We start from the raw sequence: 26,520 nt of genomic DNA on the forward strand, positions 1-26,520 counted from the left end.
TTTTTAAAAAATATAATTTATATCTCAATGAGAATTTCTATTTGCTGATTCACTGTTGTCATACTTTCCTTTAATTCTTTAAACATGGTTTCCTTTTAGTTCTTTGAACATATTTATAATAACCACTTTGAAGTCTGTTTAATTCAACCTGGGGACATTCAGAGTCAATTTCTACTGACTGCTTTTTTCCCTGCATATGAGTCACATTTTTTTGTTTCTGTGTATATCATATAATATTTGCTGAAAATGGGATATTTTGGATGACATTTTACCAACTCTAGAATCCAACTTTTTTCCCCAAGAAGACTATTATCATTGCTGTTGGTTGGTTTGTTCTTTGTTTGGTAACTTATTTCAGCTAGATCTATAAATCTGCTCCTCCCATCACTTTGTAACAAGCAACTGTTGCTATCTCTGCTCACTCTTTTTTCCTTGTTTTTATTTTTGAGCTTCACTTCCTAGGGATCACCCTGTGTGTGCATAGCATAGTGGTCAATCTGTGACTGAAAAGAGGTTACATTAAACCTCAGCCCCTAAAGCTTCTGTCCTCTGCCGATGCATAGGAGAACACATTAAAAATTTAGGCCACTTACAAATCTCCCCTGGTTTTTACTTTCAACTGGGATCCTTCCCTGCTCCTATACACAGGCATGCAACCTCAGGGTTGGTCCTCGTGGCCTGCTTCAATATGGAAGAAACTTCACACCTGACCAAGCAGAGAAAAGAGAATGGGAGCAGCCCAGGCAAAACTGCCACAGAGTCCCACTCTTCTTTCCCAAAGTTTGGCTGTTTTTCAAGTATAAACACTTTTCAGATTGTTGTATCCCTTTGATCAATTTCCAAAGCACTGAGATGGTTGTTTTTGCCAATTCTGTCCAATGTTATAACTTCCTTTCTCAAGAGAGAATTTGCCAACTTCCTTATATGACTATACAACAGCCATTCGAATTTGAGAATATTCTTATAGTAAATATTTAAATTATTTCTTTACATTAATGTTTCTATGTATTCAACCAAAACTTCTGTTTCTTCTCTTTTTACCTTTATTTCTATTTTTTCATTTATGATTCATTAATTCAATTATTTGTATGAAAAATATCAATTGACTTCCTATTATGTGCCAGTCCACTACTTTTTTCGACCTTTTCACCTATATCACCAGCAGTTGCCTCACCCTTACAATAGCAACCCTATAATTCAACACATGCATCATCAAATACAAATTACTATGTATTATGAACCTTCAGTATTACTCTATCAATAATAATGATATAAAACATTTATGTGACACTCACTGTGTGCCAGGCATTATTCTAAGTGCATAGCATAGTTTAATTAATTTAATTCACAACAACTCTATGAGTAGCTACTATTCTATTCGCTCTATAGATGAGAAAACAGAGACTCAGAGAAATTAAGTAACTTATTTAAGATCATGCAAGTAGAAAGTAGCAAAGATAAGATGTGAATTTAGGCACTGTGGTTCCAGAATCCATGCTCTTAAACATAACACTATACTGCCTCATGAGTATTTAATCTTTTGCAAATGCCAAGAATCTACCACTTCACTTTAATATTACCAAATACACAAGAGGTGTGAAGCATATACTTCAAAAGACTGTACTCAATCTTTTCGCTTGAAATTATTGTATCTAGCATTCAAAATGACTATTGTTTATTAAAGTTAACTGCTCAAAGAATTTTAATATTAGATACTGCTAAAAGGTGTTAAGTGAAAAGCTGCTATTATAAAACAAACATTGTAAGAGTATCCTAAATGTATCAAATCCATTTTCAAAATCTGACAACTTATGTCTAACCGATTGAAATGTGGAAGGCATCAAACAATTTAATATAAATTTAAAATATCAAACACTGGTAAGAATTAAATATAACTAGAGCATATTTTTAAATATTTCAGTAAACATATGAACAGAAAGAAAATTCTTTCTTCTTGGTTACAATTGGCTTTTCCACCCCTATTCTTTCCAAAACATGACCTCATTATGAAATTCCAATAAAGGTTCCTATTTTGACTTTTACTAAAGTCAATTTAATTAGTTCATGGACTTTGCTACAAATCTGTAATTATAAATCTACAGACAAAAGTATAATTGTCTTACCCATGACTATCGTGTTTACCCTGCCATTTTAAATACTATACCAGGCCTCAAGAGAGACCGCACAAAGATTCTATTGCTTAAGCAAATGTGTCAGCAGCCAGTGACAAAACCAAATTAGTCACTGCCAACGTCCCTTCTCCTGAAGAATATTCAGGCAATAAAGCTGGGAGCAATGAAGACATAAAGATTTGTTTTGAAGGTCTTTTTCTCATATAGTATTTTTCAACTAACAAAACAATTGTGTCACAGTTTGTGAAGTACAAATATACATGCTCTGAGGATTTGTAAAATGTAAGCATCTTTCTTTTAATTGCATTTAAAATGTAACTATGTCTACTTTAGCACCATTCACATGACTGAGATGACTGAACCATGGGTACAGGGGATTATGAAATCTAGGAAGAAAGCAAGGAGCTGAAAGACAGAAGAGGGGGAAATCTCCCCAAAGCAGAATAATTATTTCCATATAAATCATTTTGTGATTTTTAAAAAAAAGACCCCTATGACCTGTGAGGTAGTGGAAGAGGAAAGTCAAAATGACAAATTGCTAATCATGCCAAGAGACCCCTTTTCCCTTTCCTGATGATGTTTCCTCAACATGAGTGGTAGTTTCCTTAGGCAGGCCAATGACAGAAAGCTGATTTACTATATAATATATAAGTATCTGTATCGGAGAATTTAACAAACTTTAAGCCAAGATTCCTTCATAACATAATTTCTAATAAAGATAGGAGCAGCGGGCCTTTATAAATTGTGTAGGTAATTCTATTCTCAGTTTTACATAATAAGGACTTTAAGGAGGGAAACAAACAAACAAAAAGCATTTGCTAGCCTTCCTCAAATTATTTACCAAAAAAATACTTGGAATTTATCTTGTGCCACAACAAGTAAGATGAAATCAAATGAGTAGCGGTCCTTTTTTTCCCATTAGAATGAAACGTGTTCTATATCTTTGCATTACCTCTTAATCCTTTTGCAAAGTGCTCAAGGGTATTCTCATCTCATTATTTCCAACCTGGTTATGTTTCTTTACATTTTACATTCTCTGGGAAATTTTAATCTTCCTAAAGCACAACTCTGATCCTTTCATTCTTCTTCATTCTTCAAAAACTCCAAATATCCTTTTTTTTTTTTAACTGAATTAAGTATGATCACTCTTCCCTGGTGATCATGATAACAGAACCTCATAAGAGAATTCCAACTTACCTTTCCACACCCATCTACTACTATTACTCATTCCTATATTCACTCCTCCACTCCAGATAAACCAAACTTTTGATTTCCTAATTTGGGTCTTTTGGACTCCTTCCCTCTTTCAAGCTGTTCATTCCACCTAGCTATTTCTGCCACATCCTACCTTGTCACACCAAAATTCTAGAGCTCCACAAAAATAACATCCACTACACAAAACCTTTCCTAATACTATCACTGCATCAACTATAGCCCCTCCTTATCTTGACTTGCCAGAGTAGTTTTTAAGCTTCTGACAGCTTTGATCCAATCCATCCGTGATATAGTTATTTGTGAGTCTTACCCTCATAGCTTACAGCACTATGTCTTGCATATATTTGTGCATGTATTTGTTGAATGGAACCCAAATCACTCTTCAAGAGAATACTAGGTAATTCTCTTCTTAGTATATTCCTCCCTCCCCCTTTCTTAAAAAAAAATAATAATTCGGGTTTCATGAAACAAAAATGTTAGTTATTGATCTTTTTCAAATCACCTTTTCCCTTTATGTTTCTCATAAAACTATAAGGATCCTAGGCCTGACAATTCTTGCTGATTTGCTGTGAGTCTATCATTCCCCAATGCTGACAACCCTCAGTATACTCTCCAAAACTCACTATTCAAAATTAGAGGAGCATTTTAAATGTGAGGAATCAATTTAAGAAGCTCACTGGAGTTCTAAGCCTACCTCTGGGATACTGAACTTTAATTATCAATAGTCTCTTTCTTTAAAGCCACCGAAAATGCACTAACTGACATCAATGTTCAACTTGCATCAATGGATGAAGCTAGGAGTAACCTAACTTGGCAAGATTTTCTAACACCACTTTTCTCCAAAGCAACCTGAGTAGCCTATTCCTAAGTTTCTAAATATGAATTAAAGATTGAAAATATCCAGTCAAAAAAAAGAAAGAAAGAAAGAAAACAGCCATCGTACATGGTTACAAAATGTAATAGCAGAAACAGAGCAGCTCCAGACAAGCTAAAAACGATACTTAAATCTCATACCTACACAAACATGTGAAATTGACTAAACATTAGCCTGGATTTTGGGAAAAAAAAAAAAAGACTTAAACACCAATAAGCTTTACCTGTTCTCTCTGACCTCACTAATACTTAAATAATAGCAGAAGCTTAACCATACACAGTATGAGTTCTGAATCTGTAATTAGTAACGAGTCTTTCTTGCCCCAAACTAGTATCTTTAAGGTTTTATAACTATGGACTCTGCTAATTTGCATGGCTGATATACTTGGCCAGTAGAGGTCAATTAAATTACCTGTTGTATGAGTGAGCGAGCCTCTTCGGAGACACATTCTGGCATGTTCAAAGTAGTGTGAGTATTTATTCCTGCTGGATGGCACTCAACCAGAGTCTGAAATAATCAATCAGGTACACTTCTTATCCCAAATAACATCATATTCTGTTCTATCACAGGATTTATGGACAGCAAGTATAGAAAGCTCAACAACCATCTTAACTGGAGGTGTAGTAATCAACACAGTATCTCCTAAGCGGTTCAGGCCAAGGGCCACGAGCCTACAGAACTTCTAACTGAAATGAAGGCAATCATCAAAATCACATCATAAGCTTTATGCTGCTAGCCCTCTTCCCTTAGTTATACAGGGAATGGCTCATAACAGAAAAGTTTACCTTACACACAAAAACTAAAAAGGGACTTGGTATCTCTGAATTTTTAATGTTCTGAAAAACCTTCTCAGTTTAGAATTGGTTAATAATAACACTTTATATATTTGTAGCACTTTATGATTTAATTGTACATGTAGGTGAACTATAATAATCCACAACAATCTTAAGAGTTCAGTATTACCTACATATTCAAGGTAGATGACTACTTACAAAAGTAGGACTGCTCATTTCCTCTGTTTTCTTCCCAGGAGGCAATGTGCACAATACTCTATTAAAGTCTATTAACCTCAAACATCTTACTTAAGTTATTGATCAGAGAGAGTATAAATTCTGTCCTTAAGCTAGAACAGATAGGAAAAATTTACAGTTTTGAGAAAAAAGGTAATGTTACCTTTTATATCTACATTAATTTTCTAAAATGAGAATTCCCTCCTGCTTTCCAACAAGATGTTTAAAACATCCAGAGAATCCTAATACATCCTCTTACATGAACATTACAGATTTAATGCTGTTAAAACTGAATCATAGAAAATGAAGAAAAAGAATGTTTTGTCATATATCTACGTGCTAACATTATGACATAACGGAATTTTATTTATCCAATATAATACTTAAAAAAAAATGTGGAATCTAGATAAACTTGCATTTTTCTGCTTTTTTTAAAAAAAATCAAAGGTTTTCTTATTTAGTTTCTGATCTAACAACTAAAGGCAAAGGTTAAATGTTCTCAATTTGAAATCAAGGTAGCATCTGGGTAAACTTATTAAACGTCCAGGTCACTGCTTACCTTGCCAGTGAGAAGTTCAAAGAGGACAGCACCCAAACTCCACCAATCACAGGCTTCTGTTTCTTCTGTGATTGCTCCAACCTCTAAACACACCAAAAAAGGTTGATATTAAAATTCCAAAGGTCAATTCAACTTTCAAAATTAACATGTATTAGCAAGGTGACCTTTTTAACGCTGAGAGAGCATATACTAAATACTACTGGGCTTTCAAAATTTCTGAAAGTTACTTATCCCCTTCGGTCACCTACTGTGGTTGCATTTTTTTTTTTTTGATGCAGTCATATATTAAACTGAGACATTTGTTCTTTAGTTGATAGAGGGACACCTTCAAGAAGCTACACTTAAAAGTTATATGAATCTACCAGATCAGCATTTTGCTTAATTTTTCAAATTCAAGAAAGTATAGCCAACGCTACCTCAGGGGTCATTTTTTGTTTTAGAAATAAAGACTCTAGGTTCAGAAGGAACTTCAAAAATTACTTAAACCAGTAATTATCCTTTTAATTACAGATTAGAAGCCAGAGAGGTGAAATGCCTTGTCCAATGTCATATAGTAAATCAGCAGCAGAACTAAAACCTGATTTATAATACCATCCCTCTCCTATATAATCAATTGTTTTCAACCAAAGGAGGAGCATGTGAAATGCAAATTTACCCATTTTGATATTTAGAAGTACAAACAGATATGTTGTTTTAAGCCCTAACTGAAACTACTGGCTAAGATAAGGGTGTTTAGAATATCTACAAATCACAGTTTTATCTGCGTTAGCCCTATCTTTCACCAGCACGAGTTCCCAAAATGCAATATGAGTTTTCAGGTGTCATCTTCCAGGTTTCTCCACAAATTAGCAACACTGATTTTACCAGTTCTGAGGCTTTTAGGCTCTTACATCTATTTGATGCCTTCTTGTCCTTTCCTAACGATATTTGATTAGTCACTAAGCCAGTCAATGTCTACCCTTTCACTTCCATTTGGCTGACACAACACACTTAATATTTGGGTGCAGGGTAACCCACGATTCATAAAAATAATGTTCAATAATTTTTAAGTAGTTAGGTCGGAAATTGGAAATAACTGAAGTGGTGCTCACGTCCCCAGCCTTTTAACCAATACTTCGTAAATCTACTGCATAGAAGAACCACGAAACTCAGAAAACAGCCTGAGCTTTAAGTCTTGGAGCAAAGGTCATGTGGACCAGAAAAAGAAAACAGAGCCATTCCTATGGAAATACTGAAATTCCTCCTACTCAGTACCATCTTCCATATCCCGGTACCTACCCTCTTCTGGAACTCAAGCAGCCCGTGAAGAACTACATCCCTCCACACTAGCCCCACCCAGTCTTTCCTCCCGGGATGTGCTCTAGGCCAAATCACAACCTCCATTCTCTCTGCTCTCAGCCAGGTGGTAAAAAGAAAACATAGATTTTTAACCACTCAAACTACTGTGTGAATAACCAAAAGTCTCCTAAGCCTGCTGAAGTCATGTGTGTTTATAAAGTAGCAGCTTATTTGAAAAACTGAGACCTGGGGCGCCTGGGTGGCTCAGTCGTTGGGCGTCTGCCTTTGGCTCAGGTCTGATCCCAGGGTCCTGGGATCGAGTCCCACATCGGGCTCCTTGCTCAGCGGGAGGCCTGCTTCTCCCTCTCCCCTTCCTTCTGCTTGTGTTCCCTCTCTCGCTTTGTCTCTCTCCGTCAAATAAATAAATAAAATCTTAAAAAAAAAAAAAAAGAAAAAACTGAGACCTGACGATAGAAATTTAATTATATATACGCTGTATATATATTTGTATGTGTGTGTGTCTATGTACCAGTGTGTGTACACACACACACACATCAATATGATGGAATATTACTACATAAGCATTTTAAATGATGTACTCATATAAAGTTTAAGTATATAAGTAAATGGGTACATTAAATTAAAAAAACAAGGTATAAAACAAGAGAATTCTAATTTTAGAAATATATATTTAAAAAAAAGACTGGTGAGAAAAGATGACAAAATATTTTAGTGATTTGCCTCTGAGGGGATGAGATGTTTATTTTCATCCTTATACTTATGAACCTACATGAATAGCTGGTGGCGCATTTTTTTAAACAGATAGCAAGAAGACAGGAAAACATTCGGGTGTGCTGGAGCAGGAAGATGAAGCTATGCTGGCCAATCTTCCCTAAGAGTCTGCCTCCACCCTCTCCCCACAAACATAATGTATTATATATGAGAGCGCAACCAGGACTGGAAATCAGGAGGCTTGGGCGAAGGGCCCTGAGGAATCCACTGGATCTCATCTGTAACAGAGGGTTGTAAAAGGGTTATACCCGAGGGCCTCTCAGTTAAATTTAGCTCTAACTTCTATGACTTTATACTCAAGGATTTCCTAAAATAGTGATTCTCTTAAAGGACAACTCTTTGGGAGCTCTCATTCAAAGTACTTATGCTGCCCTTCCCAGATTCAAATTCACTGTCCCCACCGCCTTCCTAACCTCCCCACAGCGAGGCACTGTCACCTTCGGAAGTGTGCTCTAAAAAACTTTAGGAAGGGTCTAAGTTCTTAGAAACTTCAGAAAAGTAAAAAAAAGTGACCATAGTCCAGTCATCAAATATAATTTCTTGCACATTTCCTTCCAGTCTAAACCAAGCAATGGATTACATCATTTCCCGGTTTCAAAATTCTGAAATGGCTTCTCACTGAGCATTAAATAACACTTAATGCCTTGCTTATTCAGGAATGTATATATTCAGGTCTCAACCTATCATATTCATTCAACCAACATACATAAGCAGCACAAACTAGGCACCATGCTAGGCCTTGTTCCTCCACGGAACTCCATTACCTGGCCACATTGCTAAACCATGTGAAACTAAGATCAAGCTTTCCCACTAGCATAGTTAATGGTTTTATTTTTTTAATATCTTTTTGCTCAAGAATTTGTTATTCTATTTTCTTTACTCATCATATAGTAGTAACTGTACATATTTATTAGTTTCACTAAGGAGAAATCAGTTCACAGCTCAAGACCCAAAATGACTGACCAGCCATGAAGTCTCTCACTGTCCATGTAGGACTACTGCTTTGCTCACACTGGGCATGCATTGCAATCAGAGTTTCAACAATAAGCCAGCTGCTAACATTTTTGACAGCTTCCAATATGTAAGGAACTATTTAACATTTTACATGAATTATTTAAAATTCCCAAGCAACCTTATGGAGGAGAAAGAATATTGCGTTTGTGTGCCCAAGAAAGAGGAACATCTGACCCAGTCAGCTCAGAGAAAATTGTGAAAATTAACGAGATGTTTTATAGGGTCTAACAACAATGCCCTGAGGAGCTCTAGACTAGAGCCACGCCCCAAATTTCCTATTAGAATTGAGCAGAGGGCTGCTGAGGGAAGTCTATGTAAGATAATCAATGGCTAAAGTAATTTATAAAGGCACTGTTTTATTCAGTGAAAGATCCAAGGTGTCATCCCCAGTGTAGCCTCGCCCCTCAAAGGCTACATGTTATGCCTATTCTCCCGTATCACTGCTGGGAATGTGCACCAGGTGAAATGTATCACTGCTGGGGGCAAGGGAGGGCTGGGTGGTCCTTGAAGCTACCGGGTTAGCACAGTCCATCTTCCTGAGCATCAAAGATTTTCATATTTGTGGGAGTGGCTGGGATATTGTTTTACTAGTAAAGGAAACACAGATCTATTATGGACCAGAATATAAAATTTGCATAGATTTCCAAGATAAAAAGACTTCGGAGAAACTTCAGGATCACATTTCACTTGTCCCCTAGGGGAGCCATTTCGTATCACCTCTACAGACAGAAGTACTTGGGTAGAAAAGTTTGAGAGGCCCTTCATGAGACAGACAAGGTGTATTCCTTGACTGGTTTCTGTGAACTTGCTCAACTAAGGAATCTAAGAATGAGGTTCTTTGGTTTTATGCTGCTTTGAAAGCCCTCACAATTTTCTGCCAGAGTCTTTAACAGGTAGATAATGACCAACACACTGCTTCAAATGTGGATGGGCCCCAATGTGAGCAAGGCAACCGAGGCAGAGCAAGAGGACCAAGTAGGCTCTATCCGCCAGTGACCTCCCCCTCCTCCCTAGGCTTGCTATCTGCTCCAGGAGGCACCGACTGGCAGCCGACATCGCTGTGGGTTTTCCTCTAGCACTGCTGAGTCTACTTCTTGTGCTCCCCATTTCTCTTTCCATCTTTTCTTGATCTTCCTTTCCTCTTTCTTCCAGTGATAGCCAGCTTCTTTTCCTCTCCCCTTACTTGCTCTTTCTTCTCTCCTCTTGGGGTTACACTTTCTGATGGTACTCAGGCTGAAAGACTGCTCATCCTAATCTAAGAAAAACTGCTTCTGAAAGTATGAAGGCGCCTAGCCTGAATGCTGTCTTTATTCTGATTGGGCCAGTAAAGAAGGATAACAACTTGGAAAAGGTAATTTTTTTTCATGGACATCTGGAGAAAAGACCTAAACAAGTTTTAGATCCATCCTCATAGAATGCAGCTTGAAGCTTTCCAAAATGGCTTTATATTAAGCAGGGATTCATTAATTAATGTGAAACTGACACCATGACCAACTGACCTTGATTTTCAGAGACGACTCAGAAATACAACAAAGAGTTCTGTATTTAGGTAAGATACAAAGAGAACTTCTTAATGGCTAGGAAATTTAAATATTACAACAACTGAAGTAAGTACTTGTGGAATTTCTTCTTTAGGATTTCCAAACAGAATTTTCTTTTTTTTTTTTAATAATCAGAATGAAGGATTTTGGTTGTCTTTTTAACATTGTTTAAGGACCAATCATTTTTATATTAAAAAGTAATGATATGGGGCGCCTGGGTGGCTCAGTCGATTAAGCATCTGACTCTTGATCTCAGCTCAGGTCTTGATCTCAGGGTTGTGAGTTCGAGCCCCACACTGGGCTCTGCACACTAGGCGTGGAACCTACTTAAAAAAAATGACATACTCTGATACTGCGTTGCCAAAAAGAAGCCTGAGGCTGTGTAACTGTCAAAACAACTGCTCTAAAACTGCTGTACTTGCAAAATCTACACAAGAACTTTAAGCGTAAACCAAGAGAACTGATTTATATATAAAGCTACATGACGGGGGCACCTGGGTGGCTCAATCTTTAAGCGTCTGCCTTCGGCAGGTCATGATCCCAGGGTCCTGGGATCGAGCCCCGCATTGGCTCCCTGCTCCGCGGGAAGCCTGCTTCTCCCTCTCCCACTCCCCCTGCTTGTGTTCCCTCTCTCGCTGTGTCCCTCTCTGTCAGATAAATAAAATCTTTAAAAAAAAAAAAAATCTCTAAAAAAAAAAATGGCTACATGATGACTACCACAAATACTAGGTGAATAGTCACGTATATGTATCTAACGTCAAAAGCAGAGAATATAAAGAAATACCAAATAAATCTGTGAGACTATTTTAAAAGTATAACAGTGAAGCTGAGAAATCTTGTTAAACTCCTACCTTGAACTTTTTAAATCTCTGAAAAAAAAAGCAGAAAAATACTTTAAAGGATAAATTTACCACTGTTTTGTCAACTTTCAAAATATTTTTCCTCTAAAAATCAATGTGTAAAGCTTCCATACATGCCCTTCCCCCACTGCTACACTCCGTATTTGCAATTTCCAGGGAGGCAAAATAGTATCTTTATTCTCCACAAATGCAGCAATCCTTACTATAGTATAGGCATTAAGCAAAGTGATGGAGGGGAAAAATAAATTAAAAAATAAAAAAATATTTCCTAAGAAAACAAATTCTCAAGGTTATTCCCACAAAAATTCAAAAAGAGATGGTGTTATCAAAGAATCCTGGATTTTTGTCTTTGAATCAAAGAAATGTACTGACGGGGCCCCCCTGGTCATGCTACCATTTGACCCTGGCTGAGTACATCATACTAAGCTTACTCTGAAAATGAGGATAGCCAGATCTCTAACATTCTTTCTCCCTCTGGTTTTATGATCCTCAAAGTGTTTTCAAAAGCACTCGTGAGCCTTTCTCAAAACTTCTTCTCCCTCCGTTAACCTAAAATGCCCAAAGAGTGGGATTATGCTAAAATGACTAGCATTCCTCAAACTTCCTTTTTCTCTTTTCTATCCACAGCCACACTCCCTTTCCCTAAGAGACCTGGTGACAAACGAAATGAATCAGTGTCACTCAATCTAATCATTATCATCTTTTAATGTAATGGCAACATAGAATTGGCCCCAGATTAGATTTCAATCCAACTAAAAATGTTTTAAGGACATCAAATATGTGAGAACTGTTTAGTAAAATTCGAGAATTCTCATTTTAGCACTATCAATTCTCACATTCTAACACAATATAGACTCTTACTGATTCATACCAATAATTCAAACATCGTATTTCACAAGTGAATAAACACATTTAAATAAAACAATAAAGATATCACAACATAAAATGTGCTTTGCCTACCTTTGTTTTACTCATGTTTAACACCTCATAGAACACTCTTCAACAAGCCAAGATATTTTTCAGAAAAATAATGCTGCCTTGGTAACCCATATTGTCAAAGGGCTCGCTAAAACATAGAATAAGAGAGTTTTACAGTCCTTATGATAATCAGTCAATTTACTAAGTCTCCCTCTTATAGCCAAAAATAATAATGTTAACCTGACCCCAAAACTGTAGCTATAATAATCCTTGCTCCTGAAAAATAAAGGAGCAAAAAAGCAGAAAGCTTGGACTTTAGAAATCATAAAATGTCTATACCTGCATGAGAAGTGAATGAACAGAAGTATACACTTCTTTCAGACCAGGGAGAGACCATGTGATCCCCAGGATTACTGAAATCATAACATATACTTAAGTACAGGCACATGTCCTACACCTCTTAGGACTAACTACATAGTTTAAACCACATGGATTTTGCCAAAGACATGACTCAAAAATAACCAAAGATAATGATAAAACTATGCTAGAAACTGTACAGAAATTTGAAAAAGCTAGAAAATGCATTAAATAAAGACCAACCTTTCTACAAAGCTTGACAAAGATGAATCACCTTGCATTTAAACAGTTTGGTACCCTCAACATCCCGACTTCAGAATTTACTTTTCTTTAAGGGTTTGTTACATTCATACTGCTTGATAAATAAGGGAATCTGATATTCTACATTTAGTTCTTTGATGGATTTGATAAGACACACTTTCAGACTGATGACACCACTTGATTCTGTTCCCTGGTTTTTCACCAAGGCAGACCCACACAGGTCATCTCATCCTTCCCCTTTACCCTTCCTAACAGCACAGCTGCCCAGGCCCATTGCAAAAATCTCCAGACAACTCTATAACCTCCCTCTGGCAGTATGTTCTGTTGTTGCTGTCTTCCTTATAGGATATGGTAGGAAATAATAGTAGATTCAGATTTTTCTTAGAAGAGAATTTCACATACAGAGAAATTCTATTTTCATTTAGAACAAGTTTTTATTTTTTTTTTATTTTTTTTTTAAAGATTTATTTATTTATTTGAGAGAGCGAGAATGAGAGAGAGAGAGTACATGAGAGGGGGGAGGGTTAGAGGGAGAAGCAGGCTCCTCGCCAAGCAGGGAGTCCGATGCGGGACTCGATCCCGGGACTCCAGGATCATGACCTGAGCCAAAGGCAGTCGCTTAACCAACTGAGCCACCCAGGCGCCCTAGAACAAGTTTTTAAATATTTCTCCCAAACTGTTTTCTTAACACTTTTTTAGTAAATAGAATCTTAGAAGCCTCATAGTTCTCAAAGTTCTAGTAACTGTGGAACTATTAAGAGAGCATATAAAATTCAATGAAAAGGCCAACAACTGTTTCAAATAAAGTATTTATGTAATAGTCAAATTAAACCAACATTTAGATGCTAGAAGAATTTGTCACATAAATGATATAGCACTTTATCCAAATATCAGAATGATGGAAAAATTTTAAAGGCACAGATCTATGCAATAAATTAAAATGATAATCTGTACTAAGTATACTTTGGGGGGGCAAAGGGAGATATAGTTTTGTAATGCCACAGAATTTTTAAAAAATTGATTTTAAGTATCTAACTTTAAGGATTCCAATTCTCACTTCTGGAAAAGAAATGTAAGTACACAAATACATTAGCTTTTAGAATAAAAGAGAGCGTTTTGGTGAATAAAACAGTATAAAAATTAATCCACAATGGCCCTAGATAGGAATAGGAAAAAGGAAAAAAAAAAAAAAGGAAAAAAAAAAAATCTGGTCTATCATTAGTGACATACTTGGACCAAGGAAAAGAACATCTTTCTTCTGCAATGAGCATTCCATGTCAGCTAGAGCATGGAAACATTAGTACTGCGTTCCTACACAGACAATCTTTCCCTGCAGCATCTGTTGCTAATTGAAAGGGACTAGAATTACAAAATTCTAGTCAATTTCTCTCACCAGCTCTTGCTGTGTATAAAGATTTTCTATGCAGGGGCTGAGCATTAGTCTTCCACTACAGCTGATGACTAAAGAACAAAGAGAAAGAAACACAGAAGAAAGAATTTTTTTTTAAATCCAACAATATGTGGAACTAAATGGTGAGAAGAGAAACAGCTAAGCACATCTTTTGTTAGTGTGGTAAATTACAATTCTATAAATACAACTATTCACCTATAAAGGTCTATTAACATTCTAGGTAACCAATTGTATATGTCTTCTGTTTGGGGAGTCCTTTTTTTTTACATAAGTCTTCAAAATTAACTGTCAATACTATACCAATTATGTCTTTTATTTCTAGCTCCTAGGCACAGGAGGCACTTAATAAGTGTTTGTTGAATAAATATATCCATCTTGTATTCTGCAGCACTGTTCATTCAAGGCGTTCAAAGCATCTACAAAGGCCTCATCACATTCATTTTCCTTAAGTCCCATTGAGCATAGAGATCTACGTCAAGTCCTTTCACACTTTTATATGTGGTAGGCTAGAAAGTTTCAAACATTATCTAAAGCACACCCTGGCTGCTGGATGAAACACAGATTAAAGCCGGGTGAGAATGGAGGTCAGTCAGTTGATGACTGCAGTAGTCCCGGCAAGAGATGCTGGTGGCTTGAAGAGGGTGGTGCAGTGGACGCCTTCCAGTGCTCCCCTCTGCAGAGCGCAGTGACTGCCTCGGTTTGTTCTGAGGGGATGGCACGTGGCAAAGGAAAAAGCTGAAAAGCCCTGGGAGCAGGAAGAAGACGGGATTGGGAGGTAACTCAGGGTTTCCCGTGCCCCTGTTCAGTGTGAGGAATCCAGGCACACAGTCCTGTGAAAGGTGCTCCAGTGCGGAAGCTGGCTACAATACCTGGCTGCTAGTCTGGTGAGATAATTAGTATCAGTCAGTATTCTTTTAATGTCAGCAAAAAAAATTCACTTAAGTACACTGGAGGACAACTACACCTCTTAGCTTCCCAAGGGTATTTAGATATAGAGACAATTTTTTTTTTTTTTAAGATTTTATTTATTTGCGAGAGAGACAATGAGAGACAGAGAGCGTGAGAGGGAGGAGGGTCAGAGGGAGAAGCAGACTCCCCAAAGAGCAGGGAGCCCGATGTGGGACTAGAGACAATTTTTTAAAGGTTTCCACAAACAAGACAAAATGTTGCAACTGAAAGCAAAACTAAAAGCCGTATCAACTAGGAGAATAAAATTTCATTTTAATTCCAGGGCTGAACTGTTTCTCTAATACCTATAAACTAAATTATCAAAGTTGAGACATTTAAAGCTTCAAAGTCTGAAGGTACACAAGTGTTCAAGAGAACATGTATTTTAAATGAAATAATTTGGACAGAAGAAATGTACTTGCCTAAGGTCTCACATCTCTTGAGCAGATCTTAATTCTCAGAGTGATAGACTAGCTAGAGCCTGGAATTTGCACTTTGCTCCCTTTTTTCCATATTTTATCCTACTTTAGAAAATGCTGGCTGCCCACTTCTCCATTCTCCATTCCATAAAATCTTCCAACTCTGCACTCAACTGATTATTCAAATGCCTTATTTGTTGAGTAGGGTGTATGAACTACTTAAAAATTGCCAGTATGACACTCCTCACATTCATTAGAGTATTATCCAGAGAAGGCCGATGAGAGAGTCTAGCACTTCCGAGAGAGAAGAGTGTGCAGCGGCTAGCGCCCCGCTCTTCACAGTGCCACAAGGCGATGGGAGAAGCGTGCAGCTCTACCTCTCACACACTTGTTTTCTTGCTTCATCCCAGGCTCTAGCGCTGCTGCCTGCCACCACCTCATTATTAATCCAGTTGTTTTTCACGTATTTTAATTACCTGAAACCCTGGGCCGGTTGTATTGTGGGGTCTTGGACGTAAGGACACATCGCACTCGGGGAATTCAGGCGGGGCTTGACCAAAGACTTAATTCCGCTTTGTCCTCACTACCCAGCTCTGAATTTCTTGTTGTGCGGGTGACCTGCCAACCATGTTCTGAGCTTTCCTGCAATTATCTGCCTAAGTTGCATCAAAACTCCTTGATTTAACTTGATTCAGCATTCCAGAGCCAAGAATTACCTGTTCAAGGGAGTTTATAGGTATCATTACTATACCATCTTCTTGTGAGATAAGAAATGGGTAACTACCATATGACTTCTGGTTGACTGATTATAATTATAATTCTGAGCTCTATACAATCTTGCTTACTCTCTCACCCTGCATTTCTAGTAGGAAAAAAAAAGAAAAACCAACAGCATGCTCCATTTTCCATCGATCATATCACAACTGCTCCATTCTGAACAGCCACCGGGTGTCACAGTGTTACCCAACCAAAGCCATTAAAGTTGATTGATGAGAAAAAGGCTAACTAAAAATTGTGAAAATGACAGCCACAGTTCCCACCCCCCTCTCTCCACTGCTGTTGCCGTGTTAGGCAGGCAGACCTTCATGCACTGCTATTAAAGGAGCTTAAGGAATCCCATTTGCTCTGTCATCAATTTTTTAAAACCTTAGCATTTTTAAACATTTATTTGAAGGAAGAATTTGTGAATAATTGCTTGGAAGGAGTAAGCCCTGGTTACTTCATGGAGATTCAAACTGACAAAATTTTACATGGTATAGAAACTGATCAAAGTAGCTAGCCAATAGCTCTGGTACATAATGTTTAAGCATTATCTCTTCTGCATTAAACATCAGAGGTAAAAGATAGTTCATTTTCCTTTTTACAATAATATGGTAGTGAGGCTAAGTAACTGAATAGTTGCCAAGAATCAACTTAGACCTAAAAATCAAGAAGCATTACAATGCAGCTATTACTTAAAACTACACGTATCTAGTCTCATGTTCTTATTTCTAAAAAAAGAATCTGTCCAAGATCATAAAGAAAAAGGTCTGAAGTACATAAGAGGTTAAAACTAACTTCCTCTTAATAATCTAAAGCTTGAGGTAACCCCCACTCCCTAGTAGATCAGGTAGTATTATGAAACATACAGAGATCTTGTATTTCACCTCTTCTGTATGAAAACATTATTAACTGACTCTTAAAATTCTCCAGTTCTAAGGGCCAAAGAATTTCTTCTCCTGAGAAGAGCTAATGTGTGATTCACTAAGGTGCCAAATCACAAGGATGGAACACTTTGCCATTACTCTGCCTCATTCCCATCAGTGGGAGACAAATCACATTTTGTCCTGATGAAAAGTATGATTTCAGAATGGGTCTATTTCAACATGGAGTGACCTTAACACAGAGGTGAAGGTGACTGGCCCATCACTGGGGGATTTGTGAGAGATCCAAGATACATCCTACCTAGGGATGGATCCCAAGGTTCCAGACCTTCAAACCAGTATAAAGCAACTCCTTAATCTTTCCATCAGGAGGGACTTGCCTGGACAAGATAAGATTTGAGTTGACTGGAAGCTCTTTTTGTTTATCTTTTTTTTTTTTTTTAAGATTTTATTTATTTATTTGAGAGAGAGAATGAGATAGAGAGCATGAGAGGGGGGAGGGTCAGAGAGAGAGGCAGACTCCCTGCTGAGCAGGGAGCCCGACGTGGGACTCGATCCCGGGACTCCAGGATCATGACCTGAGCCGAAGGCAGTCGCTTAACCAACTGAGCCACCCAGGCACCCCTGTTTATCTTAATATGACTCTGTACTCATGGAACAAGTTTCATCAATATACAGGGGTGAAGTACATCAGAGAATTTTCAGCAGGGTAAAATTTTCACTATTCTATGGCAAACTTAAAAAGCTACTGGTTCTCCCAAGGAAGATACAGATCTGGTCTTTATGACAATAAGAACTAGAGGCAAAGGATTAAAAGTACTTGCTAATCGTTCAAGGAAAACATTATACATTATACATCTTCTATGTACAAGAGAGTTACTGGTAAAGTTTTGCTTAAGGATAAATCAAACAAAAGAGTTAGTGTTTGAAAGATAATGTTTAAATATTAACCACAAATATTTTACTCTTTTAAAAATTATTTCTATAGCTCCCTCTTGCCTTTTTCTTCTTTCCCCTTTGGGGAAAAAAATTTTAAAGCCTACACCAGAGATACAGCCATATTTCCTGGTTATATAATTATTATTTCAAAATACACAACTATATTCATTTGGTTTCTCTCTCAACTTTGCATTCCTTCATGTTTGGTGAAGTTACCCAGGACCCCAAAATTCTCATATGCAAAATGATTCTTTCTTCCTTAAACAATTTTGTTTGTTGAGAATCTTGGCAATTAAATTTTGCCCTACTCAAAAGGTGTCTTGGCTTTTCTCCTCCAAATGAAAATACTATCCATAAATCCCTCATTTCTATATCATATATATTATGTAAATACTCTATAAATGAGTAAAAATATATACTTAGAGGGGCGCCTGGGTGGCTCAGTTAAGAGTCATCTGCCTTTGGCTCAGGTCATGATCCCAGAGTCCTGGGATCAGGCCCCACATTGGGCTCTCTGCTCAGTGGGGAGATTGTTTCTCCCTCTCCCTCTGCCTGCCACTCTGCCTACTTGTACCCTCCCTCTCTCTGTCAAATAAATAAATAAATAAATCTTTAACTCACACACACACACACACACACACACTTAGAAAGTCCTCAAGTGAAATAATTATTTTCACCCTACTAATATTAGACAAGAAATCAGTATTTATCCTTGGGGGAAAAAATTCTTGCCTTAATACAATGAACTTGAATTCTGACTACATTTTGTGTAAGAAGGATATTAGGTGATTTGATATCTGTGATCTTTTTTATACTCAACAAATCTGTTTTACTAGTGGTAAATTTAGGTCTAGAAAGTCTTTAAATAACAAGCCCAGGGCCATGCAATGAGTTAACGGCTGATGTGGGACAAATATTGAAGGTTGGTCATTCTTAATTCTACCTTATGATTCTAAATCTTAAACTTATGACGGCCTCATGATATTTTAAACCATCCATGGTCTGAGTCCTAGATCTAAGTATCAAATACATAACTATCACATGGAGCACCATGCTTAAAAAAGCAACAAATAATATGTAAGACACATTTAGGAAAAAGGGCAGAGGAGACTACCCTCAAAAAATATATTCATGGACTATTTGATAAACATCAGGCTAGAAGAGCAAAGGGTGGTAGTAAATAAACGACATGCTCTAAAACTGAATTTTGCAGATAGTTTTCAGCATGATTTTTCTATGTTTCACTTTTCACTGTCAGCTGTGAGCATTTCCAAGTGTGAGATCGCCCAAGAGAGGAAGCAAAGCTGTCATTTGACATCTGGGAGCGTGGAGATTGGGCTGCAGTAAAAAGCAGTTTGGACTTCAATTTACACACATATTCACCTATAAATTCTCAAGTCTGAAAAGTATTCAATGAGAAATACCAATGTAAATTTCAAGCATTTATAAAGGCTCATAATGGAGTGGAAAATAAAGGTGAAGGACACACAGTGATAGGATACCATATCAACTTGTGAAGACCAGAATAAGCAACTGAAGTGATTATATTAGCATAATAACGAACATATAAACAATTTTACTCACTTGCCTTAGATTGCATTTTAAACTTTCAAATATAGTCTTTTGTATTTTATATGCTTACTATTATAGGTTCTGTTTTCTAGCTGCCTTTTTTATGATGAAGAGTCAAGACTGTTAAGAAAAAAAAACTGATAAAAAAATACTTTGACACTTTGTTCTTCCTTTATACTTAAAATGCTGTAACAAAAATTTAGTCTATGTTAGGACAGATTAACAGTTATGATGATATAGCACATAAAATCCTCTGTGTGTGTGTATGTGTACACAAATATAGAAATAAAATCAGAGTAACTACAAGGAAGTCCTCTAGAGAAGAATAATCAATTTACTCCAGTTTCTATTCTATAACCTCTCACAACGAAAAATAGGACAACCCGTCTAAAAGTCTCTTAATAGAAAGTATCTAAAGTTTCCTAATATGGAAACTAGACAGTGTTATGTTTATATTGTCACTTGCTATACAATCTATTCCCACTTTGGGATCTATTTCTTTGCTCTTTCTCTTCCTGAACTCTGTCCTGTGTTTCTCTGGTATGAAAGGAGCCCATTTACCATGAATGATGTTTATTTAAAATAAAACCTTTCTAGAGAATCATCCTAGATAATCTAAGGATACAAAGTGAACCTAAAAGGAATGGCTTCTACTTTGAAAACAGGGCTGGGTTTGATCAGGGAATTCGTATTCTCAAGACCCTCTTGATCGGCCTGCAGCTGCAGCCATTTATTTGCTGGCTTTTTCACAGATGTAGACAGAGAAAGCTCCATGGGTTTTGTCTTTTTGTTACTGGACTTGTTTTCTTTAATATAAAAAAGTGGCAACTTTTTAAGAAAGTTCTTCGCGTTGTTGTAGAAACTTGTGAACATCAGATATCCTTGGTAGTATACATTGTTGAAATGACTCTGACTTTTTAAAATCTGAGATCTCAAAGTTGGCAGAAACTATACTTCAATAACAGAAGGTGATCATTTGCATTTCAAAATTTATCTATCTTGCTTTTCCCCTCAATTAGACCAAAACATGTTGATTCACAGGTTTCTGTGTGTGTGTTGTTTCTTTTTTAAACTTATTTATAGAGCAGAATAATGGCCCCCCTGCTACTTTGGCATGTGCTCAAGTTTCTGTCCATGTAAATCGAATCTGTTACTGGAAATTTTTCTCAAAATATAAAGGCACATCACCCACAAGATGAAAAGATACACTGCTGATATTACAAAGTACAGGGCAGGTGGATTATGTTTTTAGGACAAATATGTGATAAGGATTCCCAGGAGGGAGGAGGGGTCGGGGTAGAGGTTGCATGCTGTTTAAACAGAAGTGGACCGTTCTCATCATAATCTTATGACAACTTTACTTTCTAACCAAACATCAGCTGCTTAACATGCTTTAGAGCTACTTGGACAATAATACTAAGGTTAGAGTTGGAAAACGGAAAGGCAGAGGGGATGTGGGAGAGAATGACGGCAACCCTGTAGTGTTTCTAAGGGCAGACCAAAAGAGAGTAAGTACTCTCTGTCCCCATGTCTGACTTTTAATCATTGAAATATTAGCATATTAGCATTGCTCCCACCATTTGAGAAGAGGAAAGCCTACTTACAGTTTTTATCAGTAGCACTGCTATTCACTTTTGAAAAAAACAGTAATTTACTATTTTTGTCCCAATTCCCCTTGCATTATAAACGAGGGGCAGGAGAACATGGACTTAACTGAGTTCTGTAACTCTCTGGGTTTATGATCATCTACATTACACCACTAGCTTTACTTTGCAGTGAAGGCCATTCCTGGTTTTGTTTTTCCTCCATTGATAAAACATATTAATAGGCCCAAAGAATAGAAGAGACTTTCCACATTGTTCAATGCATGCCATAATGCTAGAACACTTTTGCAACTCATAAAGCTTGAAAGTACAATTCTGTCATGCAAATAATTAAAACAAAGCCCTTCTTCAGATGACAGCTTTTTTCAAATGTTAGAAGGGCAACCTGGAAGATGACAGCAAAAATCCATTAATGGTAGACTGCCACCTGCTGGTAAACTATGAGAACTGTGATTTCCAGGGAAAGGCTTAAAAAGGAAAATGTGGAAACTGATCTGGATTAAACTCAGTATTTCAGTACACAAAATTAAAAGTATATATTTGTTGATGAATGTAGTATAGCTTTGTTCCACATATATTTAAAATTCTCAGGATGTCAATCTGCTAGACTGCCAAAGCATGACGCTATAGTTTTCGATAAGAGAATGAAAATAAAAATAGGAAATAAGGAGTCAGTTACAAACATTAAACAATGTCTCATAAATATTTGGTTTTGATGTGAGGTTTACACTGCACTTCACTTCTGGATTTAAGAGGTTTCATTTCAAAGAACTCCCAGATTTAATTTTCATCCTAAAACCTCCAAATTCATTATAATTAATGTATGTTCTTATGTACATTGGTACCTAAAATGTTATTTATAAAATTAGAAAAGGGGGAGAGTATAAAAAAGAAGAACCAGATAACCATAATAAAGTGATTGCATTATGAAATTATTTTTGTTATCCCATTAACTAAATCATACTAATAAGGCTTCAAAAACAGCATTTCTACTTGAGAGAAACAAAAAATGTAGGCATGCTCTATTGCCCCTAGGAAGAAACAAAATCAAACACCCCTAATTTGAGGGAAGGAAGTGGAAAGGAAAAGGTATAACAGTAAGAAAAAAAAATCCACATCATTGTCTTCAGGAAACAGTTTTAGGACATTTGCTTCACAGGTTGAAAAACTTCGCTATTTCCCAATACAGAAATAATTCTTAACAATGAAGGTTGTAACTAAAAACAATATAGCTCTTTCAATCTTAATTATAATCATTTCCCATTATGCAGGGAAGCAATGTTAGCATCAATAATACACTGGTTAGCTAGGAGCATTAAATACTGTATTAATCAACAACTAAGCAGATCATGTCAACATAATCAGCTTGAACCTCCTTTGAAAGCCAGTGGGGTGACAAGTGAAGCAACTTTGACCATCCAAAGAGGCTGAAAGCTAGGCAAAAGGTGAACGAACTTTGGATTCAAATATAGCCCCATCTGCACTGACAGAGACACACTAACTCAAATCCAATTCAGATGCTTAAATGACCTGTAATTATCAGCAAAGGATCTAACACACCCCAGAAGTAAATCTCTAATTTTTAAAAAACAAAGACAATACAGTAAAAGCAAGAGAAACCTGTTGTGTCAAATATTTGGCTAAACTGGCTACTTTAAGCCAAGATGAACATGCTTCCTAAAATGTCTCAGATATAGAAAGAACTCTGAAATCTGCTCTCCAATGCCAGCTTGGCTCATCACTGAAGTCACAATATAGCATTTTTTTTTTTAATTCCTCATTTTATCCATTTTTATCCTTAGGAATTTTACCCCTTTTGTCGGCTCCCTCTCCTATCTTAATAAAACCATCCATTTAAAGAGGTTCGGGGTATTTAAAGGTCCTTCTAAACACTAAGAAGTTACGACATTTCTAAGACAGAATTCATTGTCAGTTCTAAAAGAAGTCCAAACCTGTTTAACAACAAACACACAAACACACACACACACACACACACACACACACACCCCTACCTCTATTGGGTAGATAAACCAATATACAATGATTTAATCCCCAAATTTTCTTTTTTGAAGGATTAAAGAGATACTCAAAGCCAACATATATGTGAACTGTGAGTGAAAAATACAACTTCTGTAAAGAAAAGAGAGCTGCTGAACTACTTTTTCAAGTGAACCATTTTAGGAGATTGCTCTAACCTGGGGCACAGTACATTCTCTCTATGGCATCGCTGTCACAGGAATCTTCAACCTCACTCCACCTGCTAAAATACGTTAGCTGAATGTGTCCTAAAAACAAAACGACAGGAGAAATCAAAACATTTTTCTCTTCCATTTTCTGCAGAAGTGAACTGTAATTACTCCTTTTGTAGCTAAAAACAGTATCATTAAGAATAATGGCATCATTAAGTACTAGAAGCTATTACTGGGGGTGAATTTGCCGCACTGATAATGAAGCTCTAGACAGGAAATGAAGATACTAATTACAAGATAAAACGCCTACTCAGTTAATTGGAAGCAACAGCGAATAAAAAGAAATGCATTTGCAAAAGTTCCTGACCTCTATCATTCAATAAGATGTTGTTTGGGTTCAAATCGCGGCACACAATTCCCTCTCTATGTAAAGCATCAAGGGCTACCACCATTTCAGCTGCCCATCTTTGAATGCAGCCCTCGGGGATGTAAAACCTGGAGTTTAGTGCTAATTTTTTATCAAGGTCCTCAAAAATCTGATGTATTTCCTTGTCTCCTTCTAGTGCTAATCCACTCTCTCCCTTAGTCTCTGGGTGTCTCTGAAATAAAGTCAGTTCCTCTTTAGGCAAATCCTCAGTTTGATCTGTAAACAGCAATACTTCTTCAGTTTTTAAAGTTTCTGTGTTTACATTATATTCATTAGCACCTGAGAGTGGGTCAGAAATATGGAATAAGCTTTCTTCTGTGCTGTTTGCAGTTACTGCCGACTCCCCCACTCCAAGTCCTTGGAACTTAGAATCTGAGCTGTGTAACAAAGACACGTCTCCTGAACTACTATGATCAGCAGCTGCTACAAATAACATCCCAAGATCCCCCTGTGCGTTGTGTTTCTCTGCTATACTCTGGGATTTAGGTCTAGAGGGATCACTCAATTCCTCTGTGCCTTGTTCTTCACTTGATTGGCATTGTTCAGTACTAAGCCGAAGGCATAAAACATCGGGGGCTTCCAACAGTTTACTTTCAATTATGCCTATATTAGTCTGTGTAAACTTAGTAGGTCCCACTGCGGCACCATCTTTGGTTGGCTCCAGTTCACCAGGTAGATTTACAAGAAGATCAGGCCTTCCTTCATCAGTGCCAATGACATCATCGAAAGCAGCATCTTTAAAAGAAATGACTGGGACAGAGTCATCTGAGCCCCTGCTAATGGTGTCCTGAGCTATAAACTCTACCTTGCTTTCACTAGCATTGAAACTCCTGGAAGTGCCGTCTCCATCTGGAAGAGTGAAAAATGGTTTCAAAGGCTCTGACTTTAGACTATACAATTTTTCTCCAAAATCAAGGCCTAGCAGTTCACTAGTGCTATCCTTACTGTCTATCCTAAAGAATTCCATGGGGCTGTTTTTCGATCTACTAAGGGAATCTGATGTTCTTGGCGAACTAACTGCTTCTACATCATCGTCTCCAGCAAAGAACTGCAGCTCGTGAGCTATGTGCTGGGTGCTGTGCCTGTCGGCGGCAAGGTGCGCTGGGAAGCTTCCAATGACTCTGGTATCAACACCACTCCCTCCAATCTTCAGGAAAGGCTCCTCATTCAGTGACCCTGGTTCAATCTTTTCTTGCCCATATTCATTGCATAATGTCAAATAACTAGTAGTACATTCTTCTTCTGAACTTGAGCCAGAATCTGGCCATTTGGGAGAGCTATCTTGGCCTTCTTCGTCTTGGTTACTATCATCTTGAGAGCTTGGAGTAAGACTAGTCTTCAAAGGCAGGACTTTAAGCATGGCTCCACCATCACTTCCTCTGGATTCAAAGCTGCTGCTGTCCTGAGGACTAGAAGTTGGCTGTTGCAGGTGAACTTTAGTAAGTGTGGATTTTTTCACTTCCCTGATGTCAAAGCTTTCTTCAGGGCTTCTGTTTAGAAACTTACTGATATATGACCAGAGTTTGCCACCTGTGAACAAGTATAACCAAAAAAATGTTTAAGATCCCCAAAATAATGGTTACTTATTGAAGCCCTTAGAAAAACAAAGAGTATTCTAATAATCAACCAAAAGCAAGTCAATGATACCCATTAATATCAAGTATGCTATAAAACAAGCATTTTAATTACGTTTTCTTGTTATTGCTGACTACTGACTGAGTATAGTTTTAAACACATCTCCTGATACCAATTATCTTTTAAATGACAACCTACTTCTCCCTTTGAAATTAGTTTAACAAATACTAATATGAAATCCCACAGCTGGAACACTGCTTTAAATATGATTTAGCGGGCGCCTGGGTGGCTCAGTTGGTTAAGCAACTGCCTTCGGCTCAGGTCATGATCCTGGAGTCCCGGGATCGAGTCCCGCATCGGGCTCCCTGCTCAGCGAGGAGCCTGCTTCTCCCTCTGACCCTCCCCCCTCTCATGTATTCTCTCTCATTCTCACTCTCTCAAATAAATAAATAAATCTTTAAAAAAAATAATAATAAAATAAATAAATAAATATGATTTAGGTGTTGAAACATCTGATTATGTTCTGAGCTGTTCATGTAATAATTTTTTGAAGCATGGTCCCTTGGCCAAGTGGAAATACATAAATAAGTGCTGCTTAAAACTGTATATACTATAGGGAGCAAAAACTAACAATATTATTCTATTTTGGAAATGCCCAGTCCGGGGCGCCTGGGTGGCTCATCGTTAAGCGTCTGCCTTCAGCTCAGGTCATGATCCCAGGGTCCTGGGATCGAGCCCCGCATCAGGCTCCCTGCTCCGTGGGAAGCCTGCTTCTCCCTCTCCCACTCCCCCTGCTTGTGTTCCCTCTCTCGCTGTCTCTCTCTGTCAAATAAATAAATAAAATCTTTAAAAAAAAGAAAGAAAGAAAGAAAATGCCCAGTCCAAGACTAGAGGGGAGATATGGCATCTGGTATATAATTATGCCATTGTAAATGACATACTAATAACATTTTTCCCATTCCCCCCATATACATCATATATG

The 26,520-nt window shown here is 37.3% G+C and overlaps 1 protein-coding gene across 13 annotated transcripts in view; it reads right to left on the minus strand.

The window, feature by feature from the left end:
* Nucleotides 1-26,520, minus strand: part of RPS6KC1 (ribosomal protein S6 kinase C1) — a 319,037-nt gene that overhangs the window by 151,937 nt on the left and 140,580 nt on the right. For 11 of the 13 annotated variants that reach the window (XM_081824820.1, XM_081824821.1, XM_031037563.2 and 8 more), the window contains 4 exons: nt 23,904-25,493; nt 23,543-23,632; nt 5,791-5,873; nt 4,633-4,728 (listed from right to left, as the gene is read on the minus strand). In XM_081824820.1, the coding sequence (XP_081680946.1) occupies nt 4,633-4,728; nt 5,791-5,873; nt 23,543-23,632; nt 23,904-25,493 (1,859 nt within the window). The remainder of the gene's footprint in view (nt 1-4,632; nt 4,729-5,790; nt 5,874-23,542; nt 23,633-23,903; nt 25,494-26,520) is intronic. The other 2 variants (XM_081824817.1, XM_081824819.1) reach the window with 1 other exon arrangement.

This window comes from Leptonychotes weddellii, chromosome 6 (genome assembly GCF_054177405.1).
Source record: "Leptonychotes weddellii isolate Sample4059 chromosome 6, ASM5417740v2, whole genome shotgun sequence".
Lineage (NCBI taxonomy): Eukaryota > Metazoa > Chordata > Mammalia > Carnivora > Phocidae > Leptonychotes > Leptonychotes weddellii.